Source organism: Nerophis ophidion, linkage group LG02, assembly GCF_033978795.1.
Source record: "Nerophis ophidion isolate RoL-2023_Sa linkage group LG02, RoL_Noph_v1.0, whole genome shotgun sequence".
Taxonomy (NCBI): domain Eukaryota; kingdom Metazoa; phylum Chordata; class Actinopteri; order Syngnathiformes; family Syngnathidae; genus Nerophis; species Nerophis ophidion.
This window is the reverse complement of record NC_084612.1, coordinates 31,509,467-31,535,565: the sequence shown is the minus strand read 5'-3', so window position 1 is coordinate 31,535,565 and position 26,099 is coordinate 31,509,467. Positions and strand designations below refer to the sequence as shown.

Below are 26,099 nucleotides of genomic sequence, written 5' to 3'. Positions count from 1 at the left end.
ACAGGCCCTTAGATATCAAAAATGCGTTGAATCGAGACCCAATGGCCATGCAATTGTCTATTTAAAGCTCAGGTGTCAATCTCAAGGCCTATGGGCCACACCATTTTATGTGGCCCGCAAAACCTGGAAATGTGTGGCGATAATGCATTTGACTTTTTTGCTAAATGTGTTTAAATTTTGACAGAAGAAAATGGTACTGCATGCAAAAATCTATTTCAATGTTCTTTTTTTTTGTCTTTGAAAGCCTTTTTAAAATTAATTCTCCTCACTGACTTCTGTTTGCAGACCAAATGTTCTGTTAGTTCATTGGCATACATATGACAATAATTAAATGATAGGGGCATATGTACAATATTTTTATGTGGCGATCATACAGTTTGCAGATACAAGTGGCCGTAACTGTGATGAACATGAATTTGACACCCCTGAAAGAAGATCAATCGATGTTATGGCCAACATAATTAAAAATCCATTGAGCAATATCAAGTATGAGTAGTGGTTCACGGAGCTGATCATTGTTTAACCACTGTAGGATCAGTTCCCATTCCCTTAAAATAATTCCTATTATTCGTTCTATGTCCCCATTCTCACAAGCTGAAAAAGCATATGCGAATTCATCTGGATCAACAGATATCTAAATTTTCCTTGTTTAGAGTATGGTAAATAGTTTGTATTTATATTGTGTTTTACTATACCTGGAATGATATCCAACGCGTTTTGCATCATACGTGACCCATTCACACACACACATTCACACACTGATGGCAGAAGCTGCCATGGAAGTGCTAACCACGACCCATCAGGAGGAAGGTGGGTGAAGTGTCTCGCCCAAGTACCGGCCGTGACTCGGATGGTGAAAGCTGGATTTGAACCTGGAACCCTCAAGTTGCTGGCACAGCCGATCTACCACCTGCACCAAATCTCCCCATAGTCAGCAGCCCCTTAATAAATCAGTGTTTTGGGGAGCTTTTCATGAACCATCCAATTAAGTTGTTTCCTGGAACCAAAATGAAACTCTCAATTTGAAAAATTCACATTCATTACAAAAATTTTAGTTTGATATTTTTTTCAAATTTTGCAGCAAAAACCAATAACTCCAAATGATTCTTTGCAAAAACAGACTAATCCTATGTGATGCCTGCCTGGCCCTAAAAAATAGTGAAAGCGGATAATTTTTTTCAGAATAATGCTTATTCCGTCACTTTAATGAATTCATTTTTTCCAAACAAACACCTTGGTATGGGTGATCCCTGCACAGGGGAGTCAGAGGTTTACATTGATCGCTCAATCATGACATCATTACATTGACAGCTGCATCACAAGACAGCAACAGCAGAGTAAACACACAATTCAGTTTGTCATTGGAGAGAATTATTATGCACACAGGCCAATAGACAGGATTTTTTCGAGTGCACCGTGTCCACCTTTCTTGCTCTCACAGACCACTCAGATTTATCAGGACAGCGTCTCTTTTTGTGGCCAGTTGGCGAGGGCACCACACACTGATTTGATCAAAGTTACTCATTATAGATGCTTTAATTTAGTCACAATCATGGCAAAACACACAAAGCGAGCAGACATGGGCGCTAATGTTTGATAACGCAATCAAATTTCAATGCACTGATTGGTCCTGATGGATTTGTCTGTGCCACAAAGAGAGCAGGGCACTTGTTGGTTTTCTGAATTAAAACAGAATATATAACAGTGAAATGCGAAAGATAAGATGACTTGTCCAGGGTGTACTCCGCCTTCCACCGGATTGTCGCTGAGCTAGGCTCCAGCGCCCCCCACGACCCCGAAGGGAATAAACGGTAGAAAATGGATCAATGAATGGAAGATAAAATGTAATTCTCACGGCTCAAAATCGGCAGAATGGCGTTTATCGTTTTTTAAACCTTAACTCCATCCCTCCATTTTCTACCGCTTTTCCCTCTTGGGGTCGGGGGGGAGGGTGGGGGTGTTGATGCTGGAGCATTTTTATATAATCCCATCCATTTTCTACCGCTTATTCCCTTTCGGGGTCACGGGGGGCGCTGGCGCCTATCTCAGCTACAATCGGGCGGAAGGCGGGGTACACCCTGGACAAGTCGCCACCTCATCGCAGGGCCATTTTTATATAATGTAGCGTCTATTAATGGATTAGATCGATTTTTCACAGTTATAATCAAACTGTCAGATGCCACGCCCCCACCTTGCAAGCACACACACACACACACACACACACACACGCGCGCGCGCGCACGCACACACGCACGCACGCGCACACACACACGTACACACACACGCACACACACACGCACACACACGCACACACACGCACACTTGTATTTGTTACTTTCTTGAATGCCTACCTTATTCGGACCACCCTTTCTAAACATATATAAAAAAAAATGTTTACAACATTAATATTATATACATACTATGCTAATAGAAAAAAGGTAAGCTTTTAGTACAACTTTTTTGGGGGGGAATTTTTTGTTTGTAATTGTTTTTTAATCTTCATTATTTACATCAAGTTATAACAGTATATATATATATATATATATATATATATATATATATATATATATATATATATATATATATATATATATATTGTCACGATCCGCGACTCGGATCGTTTATGGTTTTGCCTTTTGATATGTTTTTCATCATGTTTGTTTCTGGACTCTGCCGATCCTTGTGTTTGAGCACTTCCTCGTTTGTTTTAGTCACCACTGCAACGTATTGTGCTCCTCCTCACGGGCTCCTGTCACACACCTGTTTCTGATTATTATTTGTGTATTCAAGCCCACCTGATTCCTTAGTTCGTCCTCGGCTCATTGTTTGCTAAATGCAACAGTCACGTAAGTTCCCATGTTTTAGAGATTCCTTTGTGCCAAGTTCCGCCTTAGCTTCGCGTGCGCTCGGCACATCTTTTGTTTGTTCTTTTGTCTCCTGCTAAGTTTTAGCTTTAGCTTCCCGTGCGTAGGCACGCACTTTATTTTTCCATTTGGTGTCAGTGTTCTTTTGTTTTATTATATTAAAAACAATTCTTACCTGCAATCCTGCTGACTGGTCGTGTGTGCATTCACAAAGTGGCAACTCCGCGCAACAAGTGCGCCGAACGCGTGACATATATATATATATATATATATATATATACATATACATACATACATACATACATATGTATATATATATATTTATATATATATATATATATATATAGAGAGAGAGAGAGAGAGAGAAATTTTGGCCAAAGGGGGTGCATTTCAATTATTTTTCACACACTTGTTATTACATATGTTGGCCAGAGGGGGAGCACTTCAAATTTTTACACACACTTGTTATTTGATATGTTAACCAGAGGGGGGGAGCACTTTTAAAACCGACGCACAGTCAATTTAAAAAATTCCTCCTTTTCGGGACCACCCTAATTTCGATAGATTTCATCACCAGGGGTGCAAATGAGACATTCTCTATTAGATGCAATGGTTTTCTGTATTGGGACCATGATTTCGGCCCTATCTCATCGGTCGGTTCTTATATGGAAGATACTTTTCCTTGATGTCTCGAGAAGGGGAGAAATACAAGAACACACACGCACACACACGCACGCACGCACATGCACACACACACACACACACACACACACACACACACACACACACACACACACACGCACACACACGCAAACACACACACACACATAGCTGTCAAAGCCAATTGTGACGTCATGGATTCACCAACATCAAAGGTAAAGTTATTTTTATTGCCCATATTTTAAAATGTGCTGAACAAACAGGAACATCAAAAAAACATTTCACTTTGAACCACAGTGTGAGCTAACTGGGAATAAATTACAATTCAGATAAATATTTACAAATGTCCATGACAATGTACATTTGCACAAAACAGGACTTTAACATAACAAATAACATCAGGGTGGTTATAAGAAGTAAAAACAAAGTTCCACCCTTGTAGTTTCATCCAGCCAGGTGAATACGCTGTGGCGAGTGCACACATCACCATAATGATACATGTACACATGACAAGCATTGCTTGGATACAACATTTAAAGTGTTGTTTTTGATGGATTTCAATGACATTCATAAGTCTTAGTACAACTCCATGTTCCATGATTTTCACACAGCCAAAGTCTGCCTCATTTGTATTGAGCCTGCCTTCATTCCAAAGTAAGGCACTTGCGCCTAATGGGCGTTTCCACAGGCTGGATGGGACAATACGAACATGAGAAACTTGATTAACTTCAAGCCTGTGAAAAATCACCTAAACGCAAATGGGGAAATAGGGCACTATGAGCCCATTTAACAAGGGACACATCTGATGTTGATTGCATCTCTTTTGTTGGTTTTTAATGGAGGCAGGAGGACCCAAATGGTAAATGGTAAATGGGTTGTACTTGTATAGCGCTTTTCTACCCCGTTTTAAGGAGCCAAAAGCACAAAGGTAACTGTCGACTATAACTTTAATGAACTGAAGAACAAAATGGAAGGAAGACAGACAAGTGCGAGACAAATAACATTAACTCAACACGACAGAGGTGTACGTAATACATTCTATTTTGAATTCTAAACTCAAGGACATGTCGGGCCATTTAGAAGCTTAGTCCTGGAGCAAGGCTAAAGAATCTCATGTGGACCCATTGAGTGGTTACATCACTGGACATGAGGTCTGTTAAAAGCATCTTCATTTATTGGATGGCAACACAAACAACAAACATTTTGACTGGTAAAGTGCTGGACGCTGACGATCAACGTACTCTAAATTCACTATAAATCAATAAGCATGCGCTACACTCTCTCTTGTTAATTACAGGAGAAAGCTGTGTCTTTGGTAGGGGTGTGTAGTGGAGGGGCCCATCAACTTCATGTCCAGCTTGCATACTGGGGAATATTTGCTGGTGTCAGTTCAGTTAAGGAATGTTGTCATCACAGCTAAGACACATTGCCTGGACCTGTTACACAAACTCTGACAAATAGGGTAAAGTTGCATGCTGGATGAATTGCTTTGTTCTTAGTAATAATGCGACAATAAAAGTATGTCAGGTTTATTCCCGCCCGCTGATGAGTACTTCATCACTGGAAGTAGTTTTCTAACAGATCCACAATCCCCGGTGAGAGACAAGAAGGAAGAGTTGACGTGTTTTTATAACATGATGCAATCGAGGGAATGTGTACTTGCTCTCTAGTGTGCACTAACACAAGTCTGTTTGTGTCACTTTGCAGAGAGCCTTAAAGGCCTACCGAAAGGAGATTTTCTTATCCAACGGGAATAGCAGGTCCATTCCATGTGTCATACTTGATCATTTCGCAATATTGCCATATTTTTGCTGAAAGGATTTAGTAGAGAAAATCGACGATAAAGTTCGCCACTTTTGGTACTTCCTGAAAAAAACTCGCCTTTACCGGAAGTCGCAGACGATGACGTCGCAAGTGTGGGGGCTCCTCACATATTCACATTGATTTTAATGGGAGCCTCCAACAAAAACAGTTATTCGGACCGAGAAAACGACAATTTCCCCATTAATTTGAGCGAGGATGAAAGACTCGTGTTTGAGGATATTGATAGCGACGGACTACAAAAAATAAAAATTAAAAACGAGTTAAAAAAAAAACGCGATAGCATTGCGACGTTTGTTTTTAAACACATTTACTAGGATAATTCTGGGAAATCCCTTATCTTTCTATTGTGTTGCTAGTGTTTTAGTGAGTTTAATAGTTTTGATAGTCGGAGGGGTTTGTCCACGGGTGTCGACGGCAGCTGTATGGCCGACACAAGCTCAGCTGATATCCGGTAAGTGCCGACTTTTTAACCTCAATTTTCTCACCGAAACCTGCTGGTTGACATGTGGTCGGTATCCATGTTTGCTTGACCGCGCTCTGATTCATAGGAAAGTTTCAGCTCCGGGAATTTTAAACAAGGAATCACCGTGTGTTTGTGTGGCTAAAGGCTAAAGCTTCCCAACTCCATCTTTCTACTGTGACTTCTCCAATATTAATTGAACAAATTGCAAAAGATTACTGTGTAATTATGCTGTTAATGGAGACGACTTTTACCTGTGTGTGTGCGTAGCGCTCATACTTCCTAAAAACGCGTGACGTCCTGCGTACCCGTCATCATTACACAACGTTTCCAAGACGAAACTCCAGGGAAATTTAAAATTGTAATTTAGTAAACTAAAAAAGCCGTATTGGCATGTGATGCAATGTTAATATTTCATCATTGATATATAAACTATCAGACTGTGTGGTGGGTAGTAGTCGGTTTCAGTAGGCCTTTAGTCTACTGACAACACTGTACTCTTTCAGGATTGACTAATTGAGATACTCTTCACCATACAGATGGAATTATTAGATACGCATAAATCCTCTTTATAAAACACTCTTGCCTTTTTCAAAACTTGCTCCATATAAGTCGTTTGGAAATTGAGACTTTAGTGATGTATTTTGCCTTAGTTACGTCAGCTATCTCCAGGGGCGCCGCTAGGGATTTGGGGCCCCATGAAAAGAATCTTTACAGGGCCCCCAACACATAATTTCATATAATTTCATCATCATTAGGGGCCTCTCTTGGCCCCCCTCCATCATGGGCCCCTAGAATCCGTCTTCTCGCTGTTGTTCCCAAACTTTTCACTTTTCTTACATTAAAGTTCCATCCATCCATCCATTTTCTACCGCTTGTCCCTTTTGGGATTGCGGGGATTGCTGGAGCCTATCTCAGCTGCATTCGGGCGGAAGTAGGGGTACACCCTGGACAAGTCGCTGCCTCATCGCAGAGCCTATATTAAAGTTGACTTTGGAATATTTAGGAGCGAGGAAACTTCACAACTGGATTTGTGGCACAGGTAGCATCCTATGACAGTTCCATGCTGGAAATCACTGAGAGCGGCCCATTCTTTCACAAATGTTTGTAGAAACCGTCTCCATGCTTAAGTGCTTGATTTTAAAAACCGGGCCAAGTTAAAGTTAAAGTTAAAGTACAAATGATTATCACACACACACTAGGTGTGGCAAAATTATTCTTTGCATTTGACCCATCACCCTTGATCATCCCCTGGGAGGTGAGGGGAGCAGTGGGCAGCAGCAGTGGCCGCACCCGGGAATCATCTTTGGTGATTTAACCCCCAATTCCAACCTTTGATGCCGAGTGCCAATCAGGGAGGTAATGGTGATTAGGACACCTGATTCTCTTCATTTGGATGGGTGGCCAAATACTTTTGGCAATATTTTGTAAGACTGCCCACAAAACGGCACATTCCGAAGAGGCTTGAAAATGGTCTGTAAAACATAATATATATTTGTACCAAAGCACTACCATTACATGTTATTTAGAAAATAAATCATAATGAAGCCCCTAAAAATGACGTGTTTACCGTTGACATCATTATTCCCCATAGTAGAAGTATTAAAGTTGTAGTACTAGTAGCAGTATGTGTGTGTTTTACCTCCCTGTTACGTGTTGAGCTTTTAGGCCCTTTTCCACCGCAGGAACTTCCCCACTAACACGGGTAAATAAAGTTCCCCCTGTGTTTCCACCAAAAACTACCCAGGTAGATTTAGTTATTTAGGAACCTTTCTGAGTGCCACACAGCTCATTGGGACTTTTCCAAGCGACCAGGAACCTTTTCAGGGGGCGGGATGTGCGGTCGAATGCTAATTGTTTGAACACAGCTGGGGCATTCCTAAAACTTCTCTTTCAAACACACGGCCATCATTGGAATACACGCAGCAACTTGTTTATTTCATATTCTTGTGTATTTCTATCATAACAAACTTGACAACGGAGAGAAAGAACAACACAAGGAGCTTTCGAAATGCAAGAACTTTTGTGGAGCATTTTTGTGCTGAAGAACGCTAATCAGTGGAACTATTTTGGAGAGTTTTTACTCAGCCGTAGTCTTTAAACTATATGCAGTTTATTGTTGTTTGTTATTTTTTTTACAAACTTCATTTCAAGAAGCGGGCGGACTGCTTTAAACGTATTTACAGAGGAGTATGAAGCCACAGTCAAAGATCTCAACTGCTTACTACTTACTCTGACTTTGTTGGATAATTGTGGAAAAAAAGGAGGCAGGACACAAGTGGGATGAAGGTAAATATTAGGGGTGTGGGAAAAAATCGATTCGAATACGAATCGCGATTCTCACGTTGTGCAATTCAGAATCGATTCTCATTTTTTTAAAAAGCGATTTAAAAAAAAATATATATATATATATATTATTTTTAATCAACTCAACAAACTAATACACAGCAATACCATAACAATGCAATCCAATTCCGAAACCAAACCTGACCCAGCAACACTCAGAACTGCAATAAACAGAGCAATTGAGAGGAGACACAAACACGACACAGAACAAACCAAAAGTAGTGAAACAAAAATGAAAATTATCAACAACAGTATCAATATTGGTCATAATTTCAGTATAGCAGTGATTAAAAATCGCTCATTGACATTATCATTAGACATTATCATTAGACATTTATAAAAATTAAAAAAAAGAACAATAGTGTCACAGTGGCTTACACTTGCATTGCATCTCATAAGCTTGACAACACACCGTGTCCAATGTTTTCACAATAATAAAATAAGTCATATTTTTGGTTTGTTTAATAGTTAAAACAAATTTAAATTATTGCAATCAGTTGATAAAACATTGTCCTTTACAATTATAAAAGCTTTTAAAAAAAATCTACTACTCTGCTAGCATGTCAGCAGACTGGGGTAGATCCTGCTGAAATTCTATGTATTGAATGATTAAAAAATCGTTTTGAATCGTGAAAATATCGTTTTTGAATCGAGATTTGCGTTGTTTTGGAGAAAAACGATATATAATCGAATCGCGACCCCAAAAATCGATATTGAATCGAATCGTGGGACACCCAAAGCCTCGCAGCCCTAGTAAATAACATCAAATATTTACTATTTACTATATTACATGTTGTTAAAGTACTCAGTGACACTCCATTTGTGTAGCTGTTAGACTCAACCTGAGTAAATAGAATGCTAATGTTAACAAGCTAACGTAAAAGCCGATGTGTTTGTGTTGTCGGCGTGAGGTAAATATTTACATTTATTATTTATATATTGTTATTTATAGCTGAAATTGACCAATAGGAATTTCCTGACCCTCATGAATTCATCATTTACATAGAAGACGACTTACAGACTGATTGACATCTCGAAAATAGCCTGACTTTTTATAGACATTTCGGTACACTTTATTTTTTAAATCATATCGTTTTGTATGTGATGGCTTTGTATTTTAATAACTTACTTTCTAGTAAAACAACTGTGACCTAATATTGTCTGTTTATTTAGATGACATCCCCCAAAAGGGACAAGCATTAGAAAATGGATGGATGGATGGGCTTCACGGTGGCAGAGGGGTTAGTGCGTCTGCCTCACAATACGAAGGTCCTGCAGTCTTGGGTTCAAATCCAGGCTCGGGATCTTTCTGTGTGGAGTTTGCATGTTCTCCCCGTGAATGCGTGGGTTCCCTCCGGGTACTCCGGCTTCCTCCCACTTCCAAAGACATGCACCTGGGGATAGGTTGATTGGCAACACTAAATTGGCCCTAGTGTGTGAATGTGAGTGTGAATGTTGTCTGTCTATCTGTGTTGGCCCTGCGATGAGGTGGCGACTTGTCCAGGGTGTACCCCGCCTTCCGCCCGATTGTAGCTGAGATAGGCGCCAGCGCCCCCCGCCACCCCGAAAGGGAATAAGCGGTAGAAAATGGATGGATGGATGGATGGGCTTCACGGTGGCAGAGGGGTTAGTGCGTCTGCCTCACAATACGAAGGTCCTGCAGTCTTGGGTTCAAATCCAGGCTCGGGATCTTTCTGTGTGGAGTTTGCATGTTCTCCCCGTGAATGCGTGGGTTCCCTCCGGGTACTCCGGCTTCCTCCCACTTCCAAAGACATGCACCTGGGGATAGGTTGATTGGCGACACTAAATTGGCCCTAGTGTGTGAATGTGAGTGTGAATGTTGTCTGTCTATCTGTGTTGGCCCTGCGATGAGGTGGCGACTTGTCCAGGGTGTACCCCGCCTTCCGCCCGATTGTAGCTGAGATAGGCGCCAGCGCCCCCCGGGACCCCGAAAGGGAATAAGCGGTAGAAAATGGATGGATGGATGGATGGATGGATGGATGGATGGACATCAGGTTAGAAACATAGTAAACTGCTCCTACATACATCATCAGCCTGATTTGTATACACTACCCAGAACTGTGAAATGCGGTAAAACACTTCCAAAGGAACCTTTCATTTCAGGAACTGGAGGTTCCTGAAAAGGACCTATTATGGTTAATAGAGATGTGACGCTCATGCGTCCAAAGGATTGCACAGTAGCACAAAGAATAACACACCTTTTCAGTGTCTCTGTCATCTAAGACTTGTTTAATACAAAACATTATGACTGCGAGCAAAGGAAAATTCTTAATTCAGCCGCACTGTTTTATAAACCACAGAATTCAAAATGTGGGGGAAAAATAGCGTATTTGTTTTTGGTAATTGTTTTTATGTTATATATAATCACTTGTAGAATTTTTAAGATATTATTTGCATCTGAATAATTCAAATGTTCACACTCGATTTGTGGGAAATATTCTAAAATATTAATTCTGTTTTCATTGTAGTCATTTCATAATTATCCCCATGCTTTAAAGTTGAATACCAATCATTGTCACACACACACAATGTGTGGTGAAATTATTCTCTGCATTTGCCCCATCACCCTTAATCACCCCCTGAGATGTGAAGGGAGCAGGGAGCAGCAGCGGTGGTCACGCCCAGGATAATTTTTGGTGATTTAACCCCCAATTCCAACCCTTGATGCTGAGTATCTTTGACAGTAAGATCATTATTTAGAATTTTCTGTTGACTATAAGAATCTTTGTGGCACAATAAAAACAACAGAGGCTACAAATAACCATCATGCAAACCAACTTTACTGGTAAATTGTCCACATTTTAACAATCCAGGGAAAAAAAGCCAACAAATAATAAATCAAGAATACGCGAATTACAAGACCAAAACATGTGCACAATATTTGAATAAAGTGAACGTACAATTGCACTTCCATACCTAGTGTGTGTACACCTATACGAGGCTACTTCACAAAACAGAAATATGCATCCAGATGTTGTTTCGTTTGTCTCTGGCTCATTTTTTGGGCTTTTAGACGGTGTGACTCCAGCCCAGTCAGGTGGCGCACATTAGAAAGGCAGTGTGGGCAATTTGCATTACGACAACATCTTGCTAACGAATGGCTTGCTACTGCCAGTCTGTTTCTCGTCGTTCTCTAGAAAGAGATTTTCCAACAACTCGACTCGTTCGGGAACGTCACATCTCTAATTTAAATACTATATTATCGTTCAGATATTAGATCTCACGGTGGTAAACCCCATGAGTGAGCAGATTGAACAATATTTCATATTCACTATGGGTGTAAAAATTAGTCCCCAAATCCAAGATAAATCCTAGGCAAGGATGAAGGCCTCTTCAAACTCATACAAATATTCATTTAAATATTATTAGTGGTATAAAGAGGCAATGTCCTTCAGTTTAACCTACTTCTTATATGCTATATAGGCACAATGTTTGATCACAGCTGATCTACCTAAGTCTTACTTCACTGGATCCATTTGCAAAGTGTGCTAATGAGGCCCTGAGGGGTCACGAGATAAAAGAACAACTTCCATGGTACAATTTTTTCCCCCTTCTTTTTCATTGTTTTGATTACGGTTAAATTCCCATACAAACCTAATGCAGCTGCCACGTTCATCTATCTATTGTCTCTGAGAAGCCTGCTATGTCCTACACACAGTTAACACATGAAACACACGTTAAAACAGTAGAAGTGAAAATACACATTCTCTCTTTACAAAGATAATTGATTGACATTGTCAGATAGGGAATGTTTTAACAATATGTTATGTATGTTATTTACATGGAAGGGTCAAAATATTAAAAACACCTTTGAGCTATGTTGCAGTGAAGTCTCCCAACACTGCAAACCACGAGCACACAATAAACATACAGTATTCAAATAAGTTGCAATAATACTGGCATGTGAGGTCAAGGATATGCATTGCAAGACAAATTGAATGGCAGATGAATTTCAGCAATATCAAAGCATGATTTGGGTGTTTTTCTTTTTGCAGTAATGTGTGTATGTCTACATGGACAGATGGGGCACCAAAGAATACGGTATAGTGTCCAGATGAGGCAGAGTGGTGAAGGGAGGGAAAGGGTGGAGGTAAATGAGAGTAATTACAAAGGAAGAGCAATAAAAAGAATCCCATGAAAAAAGAGAGAGGGGGGTGTGGCTAAATCTTTACTTTACTGTATTTTTTATACATAGTTATTCAAATTATGCTCATTGTCCTGTTTGTTTTTTGCGGGCAACCCAGAAGACTAAATGATGTATGATCACAGGTCATGTGACTCATTCTCGTAATTATGTAGAAAGAGGGACAGAATGGCCCAATAAGCATCAATCTGACTGCCCACTTTCACTCTCTTAGTCAAGAAAACACTCTCATTACACACTCCAACTGCTCCCAAGTCTGTGATTCATTTCTTCTGCTACAGCAAACCCTGCCGCTGCAAATGCCACTTTGACATGCAACATCATATTGTCAAGACATGATGATCTCTATAGACTATTGTCGTTTTGCTTTTCAGTTGTCACATCTTTAGTTTATAGACAGGTTTACAAATATATATATATATATATATATATATATATATATATATATATATATATATATATATATATATACACAATATATGTATATATCCATCCATCCATCCATCCATTCTCTACCGCTTATTCCCTTCGGGGTCGCGGGGGGTGCTGGAGCTTATCTCAGCTACAAACGGGCGGAAGGCGGGGTATAGCCTGGACAAGTCGCCACCTCATCGCAGGGCCAACACAGATAGACAGACAACATTCACACTCACATCCACATGTCTTTGGAGGTGGGAGGAAGCCGTAGTACCCGGAGAGAACCCACACAGTCACGGAGAGAACATGCAAACTCCACACAGAAAGATCCCGAGCCCAGGATTGAACTCAGGACCACTCAGGACCTTCGTATTGGGAGGCAGGCGCACTAACCCCTCTTCCATTGTGCTGCCTATATATTATATATATATATATATTTTTTTTTTTTCTTGGACCATGTTTTCTGTTCACTCCAAAATCTGTTTACTCTATAAACTCCAACCATTTTCTACCGTTTGTCCCTTTCGGGTTCACAGAGGGTGCTGGAGCCTAAAAAAAAAATGTTTTTTGACAGTAACTGAAGTTAAAAAAGTATAATTCTATTTATGTTTCTCAAGCTGCAGCATCTACACTAAAGTTACGGATTAAAAACCTGGCCTTATTAACTGTGATTATATTTTTTTAACTCAAGCATAGTGTCCTTCGCATTGATGTAATTGCATTTTTATTATACAATTAAAAAACAAACATTTTAAACAACCTTAACCATTGAAAAATAGCATTTGTTGCATGTTTCCCCTTCCCAAATTAGACTTCATGTATTGCCAGATTTAGAGTGAAAAAAAGACTCTGAACGGCTCCCTGCCGCCATCGTGTGGGTTGCATGGATCAAACAGTAACGACATCGCTTCTCAAAGGTTTGACTCTTTATTTTTCAATAAAGCGGCTCGCAGTGTCAGTTGGTCGCTCTTTCAGCTCCTCCTTTCCTGCTCGCGCCTGGCTCTTTTTCAGTCGCTGTCTTCCTGCACTCATCTCGGTCGCTCCATGGGTCTCAGTTGTTCCCGCTCGTCTGCTCGCTCGTCTGATCGTCTGATCGTCTGTCCGGTCTGGTTGTCTTCTCCTACGTCTGCCACGATCGCTCCTCCTTCGCCCTTTTTATTCAGCAGCAGAAGATGTAACGACTGAGCGCAGGTGTGTGGTGTACGCACCTGACGCTGATGGCTGCAGTGCCGCTCCAGGCGTGCCCCGCCTCTATGCTCTGCTGCATGCCCCGCCTCCTGGCCGCCATCTTGGTCAGGACAACCATCTGCCCTGCCCCGCTGTCGGCTCATCGGCTCCGCCTCTCCACAAAGACATTTGACTGTATTTTCAGATAATTACCTAATTTTAATCAGAGTACAGCTTACATCTTGATCATAAAAACACAACATACTTATACATTGTAAAAGTGCTCCATTACAGTTGTAACACAAAATTCTTCTCTGTTGACATTTTGCAACAAGCATTTTCAGTAGCGATATCTTGATCCCGACCATGGGATCATGGCCTTTCTTACGTGATCTGTGATGTGTTTACCTGGCTAAAGATTGTATTCATGTGAAAGATTCCTTTAAGAGAGATGTACGCTCAGGGAAAAATAATTACATTTCATTACTTGTTACACACATGTAGGAGTTTCTCGATTTCCAGGAGGGTGTGTGTCTTGTCAGAAAACCTTCTCAAATTTGAGAGCATGCTGCAACAAATGCATCCTCTAGCCACAGTCCCAAGCCACTTCTAAGATACTACAAACTTTAAATAAACTACGTTTTTTCCAAGTACTGTAAGAAAAGGAATAGCTAAAAATACTACTCACACACCAAGGACAACATAAGAAGCTTGCCGCTAAAGCTTCAAACTAAAGTAGGAGTGATCGATCCAGATATTGATAAAATCCCAATTAATATCTGTTTTTAAACCAGGGGTGTCAAACTCGTTTTTACTGAGAGCCACATCGCAATTATTGCTACCATCAGAGTGCTGCTTGCAATAAATATGAATACAAACATATAATACCCATTTTACACAATTTGCATAGGCAACTTATTTGAAGTATTATAATTTTTACCAACAGATTGATGGATAACTTACTCTGAAATTGTAAGTCAAGGTGACAAGCAGATATTTAAGTTTTTAAATTTGATAACAAAAAAAAAATGCTTATAGCGTCTTGTTGCATGATCAGATATTAAAGTGTAGAACACATGCAATTGTGTGCAGTATATTTTCAAAATTGAAAGAAAACAATACATTTATACAGAAGTGCTTTAGTATTTAAAGCCTATCATATCAAATAATGTGGCGGGTGTGGCAAATGCAAGAAACACAGCGTTGTTTCTCTCAGGTCTTTATTGTAAGACTACCAACATGAAAATTATACAATGCAACACAATATGCACTTTTAAAGTGTGTCCAAGAAGACATATAAACCACACCCATTCTGCTGAGTGTGAGCATGGTCCTAGTGCCCGCCACACGGGCCAATTTAAATGACGTGGTGGGCCAGATATGGTCCCCGGGCCTTGAGTTAAACACCTGTGATATAAACAACACAAAAAAATGTTTTAGTTACTTGTTTTAAAATCTTTTCAGTTATATGATCTTTTATCAAAGTATCGGATCGGGACTCAAAATTAGATCTGATCTGACGCCAAAAATGTTAATTGGGAAATCCCAATTTTTTTGTAATAAACACCTTCTCAGGATTCGAAAAATACTGTGCATACATTTTGTATGACTGCAGATTGGAGGCACAAGCATGCAAGGTTTAGATGCTATACAGTAGAAACATGTCCATCTTTCATTAAATGCCTCAAAAAGTGCCCGAAGATATCGAAACGCTTCATAACACTTGATTATTTTCTTTGGTGTTGGTTACAGGAAATGGATACATTGAAGGGAAAGAGCTGGAAAACTTCATCAGAGAGCTGGAGACTGCCAGACGAGGAGCAGGCGTGGTGAGTGTTTGCTGCTAGGGTGCATTTTTCATCATCAAGAAATGCTTCAGGCTACTTTGAGCACAAGACTGTTCATAAATGCTATTCTGCAGAGTGCCCTGCTTCGTTCCCCATTTTTATTACCTTTGGTTAGTGTCAACGAAAAGGAGCAGGATTATGTACAAAAAGTTACACTTTGAAAACCTGTTCTAGACTACATTAAAAAAGTGTCGTTTGTGAAATGGGTTGCAGATTGGGTTTACCATTTGATGATTGTGGGGAGTTTGTGCATTGATGCCACAGAGACTTTCAAGTCAACACTATGTGATTGCCACCCACTACAGCTGCCACATGATCATGGCATAGGCAGAGTCGAGTATATGTGGAGGGTATGGCCGATCTCCTCAATGGTTTGTCAAAAAGCACTCATGAGACTGTTGGTTGCCATGACTGCTACTAACTTGGAGCTTGTTATTGTTTCGACATGTATGTATGTCCTGTTGTCCTTTTACATCACTTTTCCCACAACCCTGATTTGCGTTTGTGAACAACACGGTAGAGCCACCAATTAGTGTGTCTTGTGTGAGGTAAACACACGACACATTATCTGTGTTTTGTTCAGGAGAGAACACACAGAAAATAATACAAACAATAAGAAAATAAATTCACAAATTAAAGAAATGGTTTGACAAAAATTTCAGTAAATAAAATAATGCAATTCAGTAATAGTAGAAGAGAAATTCAAACAAAAAATAGACAGGACATTGGAAGTGTAAACAAAAAAAACACATTTTGTGTGTAATAATAGATAGGAAAATGAAATTAAATCTCATCAAATATATACAACATAAAGTGGCAAGAAACATGTCAATAATGAATAAAGCGAAACATGTTGTGGACCAAAAATCACTCCATATTCTCTACTGCTCGCCAGTGTTACCATATCTAAATTATTGTGCAGAAATATGGTCAACACAAACTACAAAAATATACTTATTCACTTACCATCTTACAAAAAATAAAGATGAGTCAGAATAATACATAATGAGTGATACATACAGTGATTGCTTTTTTTGTCCTGTCCAGATTATCAGGCAAATCATATAGTTGATGTAAATGCCCGTATCGGCTGTTCAGATTAACTTTTCAAAAGAGAAGTGTAGGATACTTGTCTTGTTGCCTTATTTGTATTTGACTTTATTGAATGTATTTATATTATCATTTGGTGCAGCCGGGCCGGAGCAGGAGGGGATAGAAAGAGAAAAATAGGACGACAGAGGGGGAAATTGTGGGCACAAAAGGGGGATTAGACAGAGAGACTACAACAACAGCAAACACAACAACAATAGAGCAACCTCAGCACATACGATATGTACAAATATGATGGTAAAAGTGATAGCAAAGAAGCAGTTAGCGAAATAAATAATAATACAGAAATGAAAATTAGCATATTTAGACTACAAATGGAGCATTACAAATACCAATAGAGATAGCGCTATTGATTATGAACAATACCAAAAATGTACTTCTATTATTACCAATACAGTTGTTAAAATGCAACAATACACATACGTAATGATAACTAGAGATAAAAAAGGAATACCGAAAAATGGAGGGGAAGAAAGAGAAGCAACCTATATTAACCTTCAATCAATCAATCAATGTTTATTTATATAGCCCCAAATCACAAATGTCTCAAAGGACTGCACAAATCATTACGACTACAACATCCTCGGAAGAACCCACAAAAGGGCAAGGAAAACTCACACCCAGTGGGCAGGGAGAATTCACATTCAGTGGGACGCCAGCGACAATGCTGACTATGAGAAACCTTGGAGAGGACCTCAGATGTGGGCAACCCCCCCCCTCTAGGGGACCGAAAGCAATGGATGTCGAGCGGGTCTAACATGATACTGTGAAAGTTCAATCCATAGTGGCTCCAAGACAGCAGTGAGAGTCCCGTCCACAGGAAACCATCTCAAGCGGATCAGCAGCGTAGAGATGTCCCCAACCGATACAGGCGAGCGGTCCATCCTGGGTCCCGACGAGCGGTCCATCCTGGGTCTCGACTCTGGACAGTCAGTACTTCATCCATGGTCATCGGACCGGACCCCCTCCACAAGGGAGGGGGGGACATAGGAGAAAGAAAAGAAAAGAAGCGGCAGATCAACTGGTCTAAAAAGGAGGTCTATTTAAAGGCTAGAGTATACAGATGAGTTTTAAGATGAGACTTAAATGCTTCTACTGAGGTAGCATCTCGAACTGTTACCGGGAGGGCATTCCAGAGTACTGGAGCCCGAACGGAAAACGCTCTATAGCCCGCAGACTTTTTTTGAGCTCTAGGAATCACTAATAAGCCGGAGTCTTTTGAACGCAGATTTCTTGCCGGGACATACGGTACAATACAATCGGCAAGATAGGCTGGAGCTAGACCGTGTAGTATTTTATACGTAAGTAGTAAAACCTTAAAGTCACATCTTAAGTGCACAGGAAGCCAGTGCAGGTGAGCCAGTACAGGCGTAATATGATCAAACTTTCTTGTTCTTGTCAAAAGTCTAGCAGCCGCATTTTGTACCAACTGTAATCTTTTAATGCTAGACATTGGGAGACCCGAAAATAATACGTTACAGTAATCGAGACGAGACGTAACAAACGCATGGATAATGATCTCGGCGTCTTTAGTGGACAAAATGGAGCGAATTTTAGCGATATTACGGAGATGAAAGAAGGCCGTTTTAGTAACGCTTTTAATGTGTGACTCAAAGGAGAGAGTTGGGTCGAAGATAATACCCAGATTTTTTACAGAGTCACCTTGTTTTATTATTTGGTTGTCAAATGTTAAAGTTGTATTATTAAATAGAGGTCGGTGTCTAGCAGGACCGATAATCAGCATTTCCGTTTTTTTGGCATTAAGTTGCAATCAACCTTGTAGATTGTTATAGTAACAATAGGTTAAGATTTGTCAGTGTGCCATGTGTTGCCCTGTTTCCCCTAGGACAACAATGTTAATATATGTTTGATGAAACATGATTATGTGCATGAGTGTATGTATGTATATGTACTTTTATATGTACCGAATGTGTATTTGTATGTTTGTTGAGTGAATGTATATGTACAGGATATGTATACGTATGTTTTTACAGTGAATGTATGTGTACAGTATGTGTATATGTATGTTTGTACCGTGAACATACAGTGATTACAAATACATTGGAGGCAGCCACCACAGATGACATACTAAATAATATAACATACAATATAAAACTCACAATTTCTCTGTAAATGATAGTCCAAAACTAATGAAGAGTTTGGCAAAGTGAGTTATTTTTTGATGGTTTTGTGTAATTTTTTTTTACGTTTATTGTACCGTCAGGTGTGTGTTAGAGTGCCTGCATGTCGTGAAACACTGCAGAAATGTAGCAGCAGAATGCGTCAAATACGCCCACAAAATTATACTTTCATGAAATTAAAGCATGGTTTATTGTAAGTTTATGAGTTGGAGCATGTTTGGAACTATAAATATACGTATTATTATGATTTATTTCATCAGAAAAACTAACGTCAAAACGACAGCAATTGCATGCATCAGGGCACAGCCGCTCACATCCTTGGTAGCAGTCATGGCGCCTGTTCTTTAGTTGGCCATGCTCTCTTTATACACAACTCTGGACAAGTAGGCATTGGAAAAGTTTTGAAGATTTTTTTTATCTGATTTAAATCTGTCAGTTGTAAAATACAAGGTCATATAAGTTTAGATACAAATACATTTTGCTGGCAAAGTTCAATAACAAGATTGCCAATATATAATCCAATTAAGAATGTGTAACACAATTTACACTTTCTTAGAAAATGCAAATTGGTGCATTCCTTCTGGTAGCCTCAAACCCAGGATTGAACACTTCATGCAACGTCTTCAAAGCTCACATTTATGCATTCATACATAGGACCAAAAATAGAAACCAGGATGAGTTGATAGAAGACAGGAAAATGTGACATTTGTGTATTTGTGGCAGCATCGGACAACGTTATGTTTAAGTTTCATTTTTACATCTCATAGCACATAATTGTGGTGTGTTCAAGCAACCTTGATTAAAGTTCAAAACAGAGGTGTCACAAAACTTTACAGACAGCAAGATGCACGAAGAAAACAAATGAAGTAATACTTGGCATGTTTATGAATGGTTTATGCTTGTATAGCGCTACTCTATCTACAAGGTAGTCAACGTGCTTTGACACTATTACCACGTTCACCTCCTGATGACGCAGCAACAGGAGCAACTGTGGATTCAGCAGCTCAAGGATACTTCGACATGGTCACAGGGTGACCGAGGACCAAACCCACAAACATCGGGATGGGGGCCAAGCATTGTACCATTGTGACCCATGCTACCCCAATCACATTTAAGTGTATAATGATAGGTTATATGATTAGTAAAACTCACACATATAAAAGATATTACAAGCTGCATGCTGCATGCAAGCACCTTATTTTTTATGTGTTTAAAAAAGCTAAATTTAACTAAGTTAAGTCAATAAATTGTTTATTAGTGGATGTAAACTAACTGAGTGTGTATGTGAGCCAATGATGTTCGCTTTCAGGTGGGGTGGGGGCTACTCAGGACTCTAATAGTAATAATAAACACGTAATGTTAATGTCCAAAATAGGGTCACCAAAAATCTTTGTTTTTTTCTAGGCTTGTCAGCACATACATTTATGTACTAATCAAATCTAAAATCATGTGAATACAGTTTGAGTACATACAAATAGAATAAAAATGTATAAAAAAATCATGTTAAACACGCTATTGTAAGCATTCTGTTCCAACATGTCTTTATGTTTTATTTATTTATGTTGAAAACAGGCTCTACATTATCGTACTGTCCATGTTGCTTTCTGCAGGATACCTCACATGCAGCGTTCAAGGAAAAGATGCGGGAGTTCATGGCCAGTTTCGACAAGAATTCCGATGGGAGGATTGAGATGGCAGAGGTGAACGCCATGATGAAACATGAAACTCGTATAAATTGATGTCTGTTGGAGTAGAGATAAAGAGAATAACATCAGACTTCCCATTCAGCTCTCATTTTTCTCTTTTTTTTTAGTTGGCTCAGCTTCTGCCTACAGAAGAAAACTTCCTGCTGTGTTTCAGGGAGTTTGTGGGATCCAGTGCTGAATTCATGGCAGTAAGAGTCAACACAATACTGAATGTTATACGCGTTTTTGGACACGGCTCTCCCATCGGGTGTTGACTGGTAATTTTTCATCTTAAAGGGGAACTGTACTTTTTGGGGGATTTTGTCTATCATTCACAATCCTTATGAGAAACAAAACACAAGTCTTTTTTTTGGGGGGGGGGGGATTTTAAAGATGGTGGAAGATGTGGCTAATTGGATTCGCTGTTGTAGCCATCAAAGCCCTCTAAAATACTTTCAAACCCCTCCATCAAAGTTTTATCAGCACGCTGCAAGTGTGTATATACATATATATTGTGTAGTAACAGACACGTTAATAACAAAATTTAACATGTTCAATATTTACCGTATTTTGTTAATTTTAAGCACTTGGAAGTGGTTCTCCCAGGAAGGCAGACGGACTACTCGGGATATGGCGTTCAGGTAAAAACATGATTTAATGGTGAATAAAAAAAGGTACAAACAAAAAGCCGCACAAGGCAAAAAAACAACTTAGACCTATCTATGGACAAGAAACAAAAATCGCTACCTATGGCATGAAAAAACAAAAACGTACTTGGCATGGCGTGAAGCATGAAACTATAAGAAGGCATGAAACAAGTAAGCACAGACCAAGAAAAGAACACAATGACGCCAGGGCGACTGACTGGCAAAGACGAGCTTAAATACTGCCTCTGATTAGTGCTCGGGAAGCAGGTGAGCGGGCGAGCACTAATCAGAGACAGGTGGACACAATTTGCAACCATGGCAACAAAACAAGGGAGTGAAAAACAACAGGAACTTAAAGAGTCCAAAGGTCAAACAGCACATGGCCAAACAAAAACATGAACAGACATGACACCGAGAGAGTGAGGTAGGCGTGACTTTGACGCTGTAAATGTGGAAGTTAGAGCCATGTTATTTCGACGTAAATGGCATGCTTACCAAAAAAAAGTTCCTCATAATTCGCTCTTACAATAACAATGTTGCTACAGCTTGGTTATTATACAGGTTACAGAACATAAATTAATGTTTTGTCCACTTGTCTCTCATAATGATTGTGAACAATAACCAAAAAAAAAGAAAAACAGTGCAGTTCCCCTTTAACGATAGGTTCTGAATATAAAGATTTCCACTTCATCAGGACATTTCGATAAAAGCCCTTTTCGTGTTCTCAATGTAAAAACCAGGTTCTTATATGCATGTTTTATGAGTTTGATGTGGAAGAACCCATTGCCTGTGTTTCTTAATAACTTCTGTATTCTGTCCTTATTCTGTATTCCCCATCTTGTTTTTTTCCAGTCATAACTTTACACAGTAGTACATTACCTTAGGAGCTTGTGACAAAGCTCTTAACTAAAAACACTTATATCTGAAATCAACATCTCTCAAGAAATTAATTGAATTCAGTTAAATTGGGACTTGGCCCCCCAGAATAGCACAATTTAAACATGTAATATGTATTTTACCATGAAAAACAAACTCTTAGATAATAAATATTGTAAAAGAATAACACAATAGAATGCACCACTAACAACTACAGGGGTTTTGTGAAGTAATAATAATGTACAGCATTTACTATGGAGAGTGGACTTCTACGGTATCTCCTTCCATCTGCTTTTCTGTCAAACACACCATCAGCAGCTTCTCCATATTTTCATGGATAAATGTTTGCTGTTTAGATATGATTTTTAACCGTTTTGGCTGGCATTAGATTAATTCTGCTTGAGTATGATGCAGACTAGCGGTGATAGTCTCAAATTGCTTTGCCAAGTTGGCTATACAATCGGTCATGTTTTCAATAATAAGGGGTGTGTGACCGAAAATGGCCGCGACAAAAAATATTTGAGACGCTCTGCTTTAAAGGCCTACTGAAACCCACTACTACCGATCACGCAGTCTGATAGTTTATATATCAATGATGAAATATTAACATTGCAACACATGCCAATACGGCCAATTTAGTTGCCTAAATTGCACTTTTGAATTTCCCGCGGAGTTTCTTGTTGAAAATGTCGTGGAATGATGACGCGTGCGCGTGACGTCACGGACTGTCAGGAAATATTAGCTCAACACCAGTTACGGCTAAAAGTGGTCTCTTTTCATCGCATAATTACACAGTAATTTGGACATCTGTGTTGCTGAAGCTTTTGCAATTTGTTAAATTAATAATGGAGATTCTAAAGGACAATGCTGTTGGTGGAAAGCGGTGGATTGCAGCTGTCTTTAGCACCGAGACACAGCCGGTGTTTCTTTTTTTTCAACACAGAGCGGTCAAGCGAACATGTTTCTCTACGTCAACCAGCATGTTTTTGGATGGGAAAATTGTGATATATATCTTACCGGAGACATCATTGGATTATTCGTCCTACTGCAGTAGCTGTTTAAAAGGCAGCTGTGAGCTTGGCTCCTCGGCTTCTTTTCTGAGACACTGCGTGTTCACCGCAGCCATCCGACCTCTAGGTGTGTCTTTACAATCTCATTAAAACATTCTTAAAACAATGAGCAGATAAGGGATCTTCCAGAATTATCCTAGTAAATGTGCCTAATTACATCTGAAACGCTCAGACTGCCGCCGCCCGGAGCCGTCGCTTTTTGTTTTATTTTATTTATTTATTCATTTTCTAGTCCTTCGCTATCAATATCATCATCCACAAATTTTTCATCCTCGCTCAAATTAATGGGGATATTGTCATTTTCTTGGTCCGAATAGCTCTTGATGCTGGAGGATCCCATTAAAAACAATGTGAGGACGTGAGGAGCCCTCACCCTTGTGACGTCATCGTCTGCGACTTCCGGTAAAGGCGAGGCTTTTTTATCAGCACCAAAAATTGCAAACTTTATCGTCGGTGTTCTCTACTAAATCCTTTCAGCAAAAATATGGCAATATCGCGAAATGATGAAGTTTGACACATAAAATGGACTTGCTGTCCCCGTTTAAATAAGAATATCTCATTTCAGTAGGCCTTTAAGTCAATTAATATCAATTACTTTTTCTTCTCAACAACATCCTTCACATTCACTTTTTTTCCTTTCCATGGTTGGAAAACAAAGTTTCATCCATCTCTAGTTATAAGCTAATGCTAGCGAGTAAGATCAGATGTTTTAATGGGTTCTCTGTGACATTCACTAGACCAACTATTAGCGGGAATGATTGTAACTCACATTTTTGCTTATAACTTAAAGCGTAATAATTAACCGAAAGACAGATCTTACCCAAAAATACTCAAGTTGGAGAACTCTTAAAATTGAGGTTTTGAACTGTGTTATAAATTTCAGCCTCAACACTAATACAAATGACACAAAACAACAACATAAAGCCGCAACACAGCAACAATAACCGACATAAGAAGTGACGGACACAATAACATATGTGTGATAATAACAGCTTACTTTTTCAACTTTGTTCATTAAAACTTCTTCAACACTCCGTTTAAAGCACTTGGTCTGTCTGCGACACTTAGTCCGGTGTCACTTTCGTTGTATTTGTCACTTTTGTTCTTCCTTAATGTTATTGTATTGTAGCTTTGTTGTTGAGTTGTGGCGTTTGCATTTGTTGTTATCTTTCCAAGTATGTTTGAGATTTGCCCCGATTTGTGATGTAAATGTTACTTTTCTTTCATTTGTTTGATTTGTTGAATAGTTTAGTGTAGAGTCTTCTTTCACTCATCTGCAAAGAGCAAACCCTGGTCAAGTCTTCTTCCAAGCGTATGTTGAAATGTTCATGCTGCTCTTGGGCATTAAAACCTATTCTGAGACAAGCATACATTATGGATGGACCACTATCTCCATCAGAGAAAAGGCAGTGTGTGTGTGTGTGTGTGTGTATACATGGGTTTAGGCATCCATCTTGGACAAGTTCTATATTTAAAGAAAATCTCATGGCTGCCAACCTTTCACTTGGAGATACAATTTACTAGACTTGCTGCTTCTACTCGTTTGAAGAATGTTTTACAAATGTTGTTGTGTTTGCGTAGTCTCTAGTCCAGGGGTCGGGAACCTTTTTAGCTGAGAGAGCCATACAAGCCAAATATTTTTAAAAGTATTTCCGTGAGAGCCATATAATATTTTTTAAAGACTGATTACAACTAAATGCGTGCAATTTTAAGTAAGACCAACATTTTTAGAGAATAGAGTGGGGACGGCGTGGCGCAGTGGAGAGTGGCCGTGCGCAACCCGAGGGGCCCTGGTTTAATCCCCACCTAGTACCAGCCTCGTCACGTCCGTTGTGTCCTGAGCAAGACACTTCACCCTTGCTCCTGATAGGTGCTGCTTAGCGCTTTGCATGGCAGCTCCTTCCATCAGTGTGTGAATGTGTGTGTGAATGGGTAAATGCGGAAGTAGTGTCAAAGCGCTTTGAGTACCTTGAAGGTAGAAAAGCGCTATACAAGTACAACCCATTTCTCATTTATAATAAGTCTCCTATTCTTTTTAATAACATTGTTATTCTGAACCTAACCAACAATAAATAAAATACTTCTTACCATTAATGCGGCTACTTGAGCAGGTGCGGTAGAAACCGGATGGATGGATTAAAATGCATGAGAATGTTTTATATTTTGAACATTATTTTTGACACTGTCATTACCAGCGGAATTATTCATTACTTGTCGTGTTAAGCAATGTCAGCTAAGATTTATGTGAGAGCCAGGTGCAGTCATCAAAGGAGCCACATCTGGCTCTAGAGCCATAGGTTCCCTACCCCTGCTCTAGTCTAACTTCATTTCTCCCCTGCAGGCCTGGCGGAGGTATGACACTGACCGCAGTGGATATATCGAGTCAAATGAACTGAAGGTAAATCAATACTACATTGTTGACACAAAAGGAGTAACAATAGGTCCACATTAAATTGGATAAATTGTTTAGAATAAAACTAAACATGATGTTTAAGGTGTTTGATAAACACGTCAAGTGCATGTATAATTCATTATTTTCAGTCTCCTCGCATGCAAACTGGGACATAACCAATATAGATTAACATGAATGAAAGTGAATCGTGATAAACAGAATTAATCTACAGAGCAACCCTGGGACTTTTCTGGTTAAAACTTTACTTAGTTTCACACCACTGATTTCAACCATTATGTAGAGTCATAATTTGGTGCAACTGTCTCTGTTGCAATTTCTTGTGAGAGCATCCAGTCAGGACCGCTTCTTCACTGATCAAAAGTTTTATTTGTTTGATGGCGTTAATGTACAAATAATTTAAGTGGTCT

The 26,099-nt window shown here is 39.5% G+C and overlaps 1 protein-coding gene across 2 annotated transcripts in view; it reads left to right on the top strand.

The window, feature by feature from the left end:
• LOC133539369 (calretinin-like) overlaps positions 1–26,099 on the top strand; it is a 50,499-nt gene that overhangs the window by 8,758 nt on the left and 15,642 nt on the right. The window contains exons 2-6 of one of the 2 annotated variants that reach the window (XM_061881433.1): positions 15,656–15,732; positions 20,612–20,701; positions 20,815–20,895; positions 21,271–21,327; positions 25,621–25,677. In XM_061881433.1, the coding sequence (XP_061737417.1) occupies positions 15,656–15,732; positions 20,612–20,701; positions 20,815–20,895; positions 21,271–21,327; positions 25,621–25,677 (362 nt within the window). The remainder of the gene's footprint in view (positions 1–15,655; positions 15,733–20,611; positions 20,702–20,814; positions 20,896–21,270; positions 21,328–25,620; positions 25,678–26,099) is intronic. The other variant, XM_061881434.1, reaches the window with a different exon arrangement.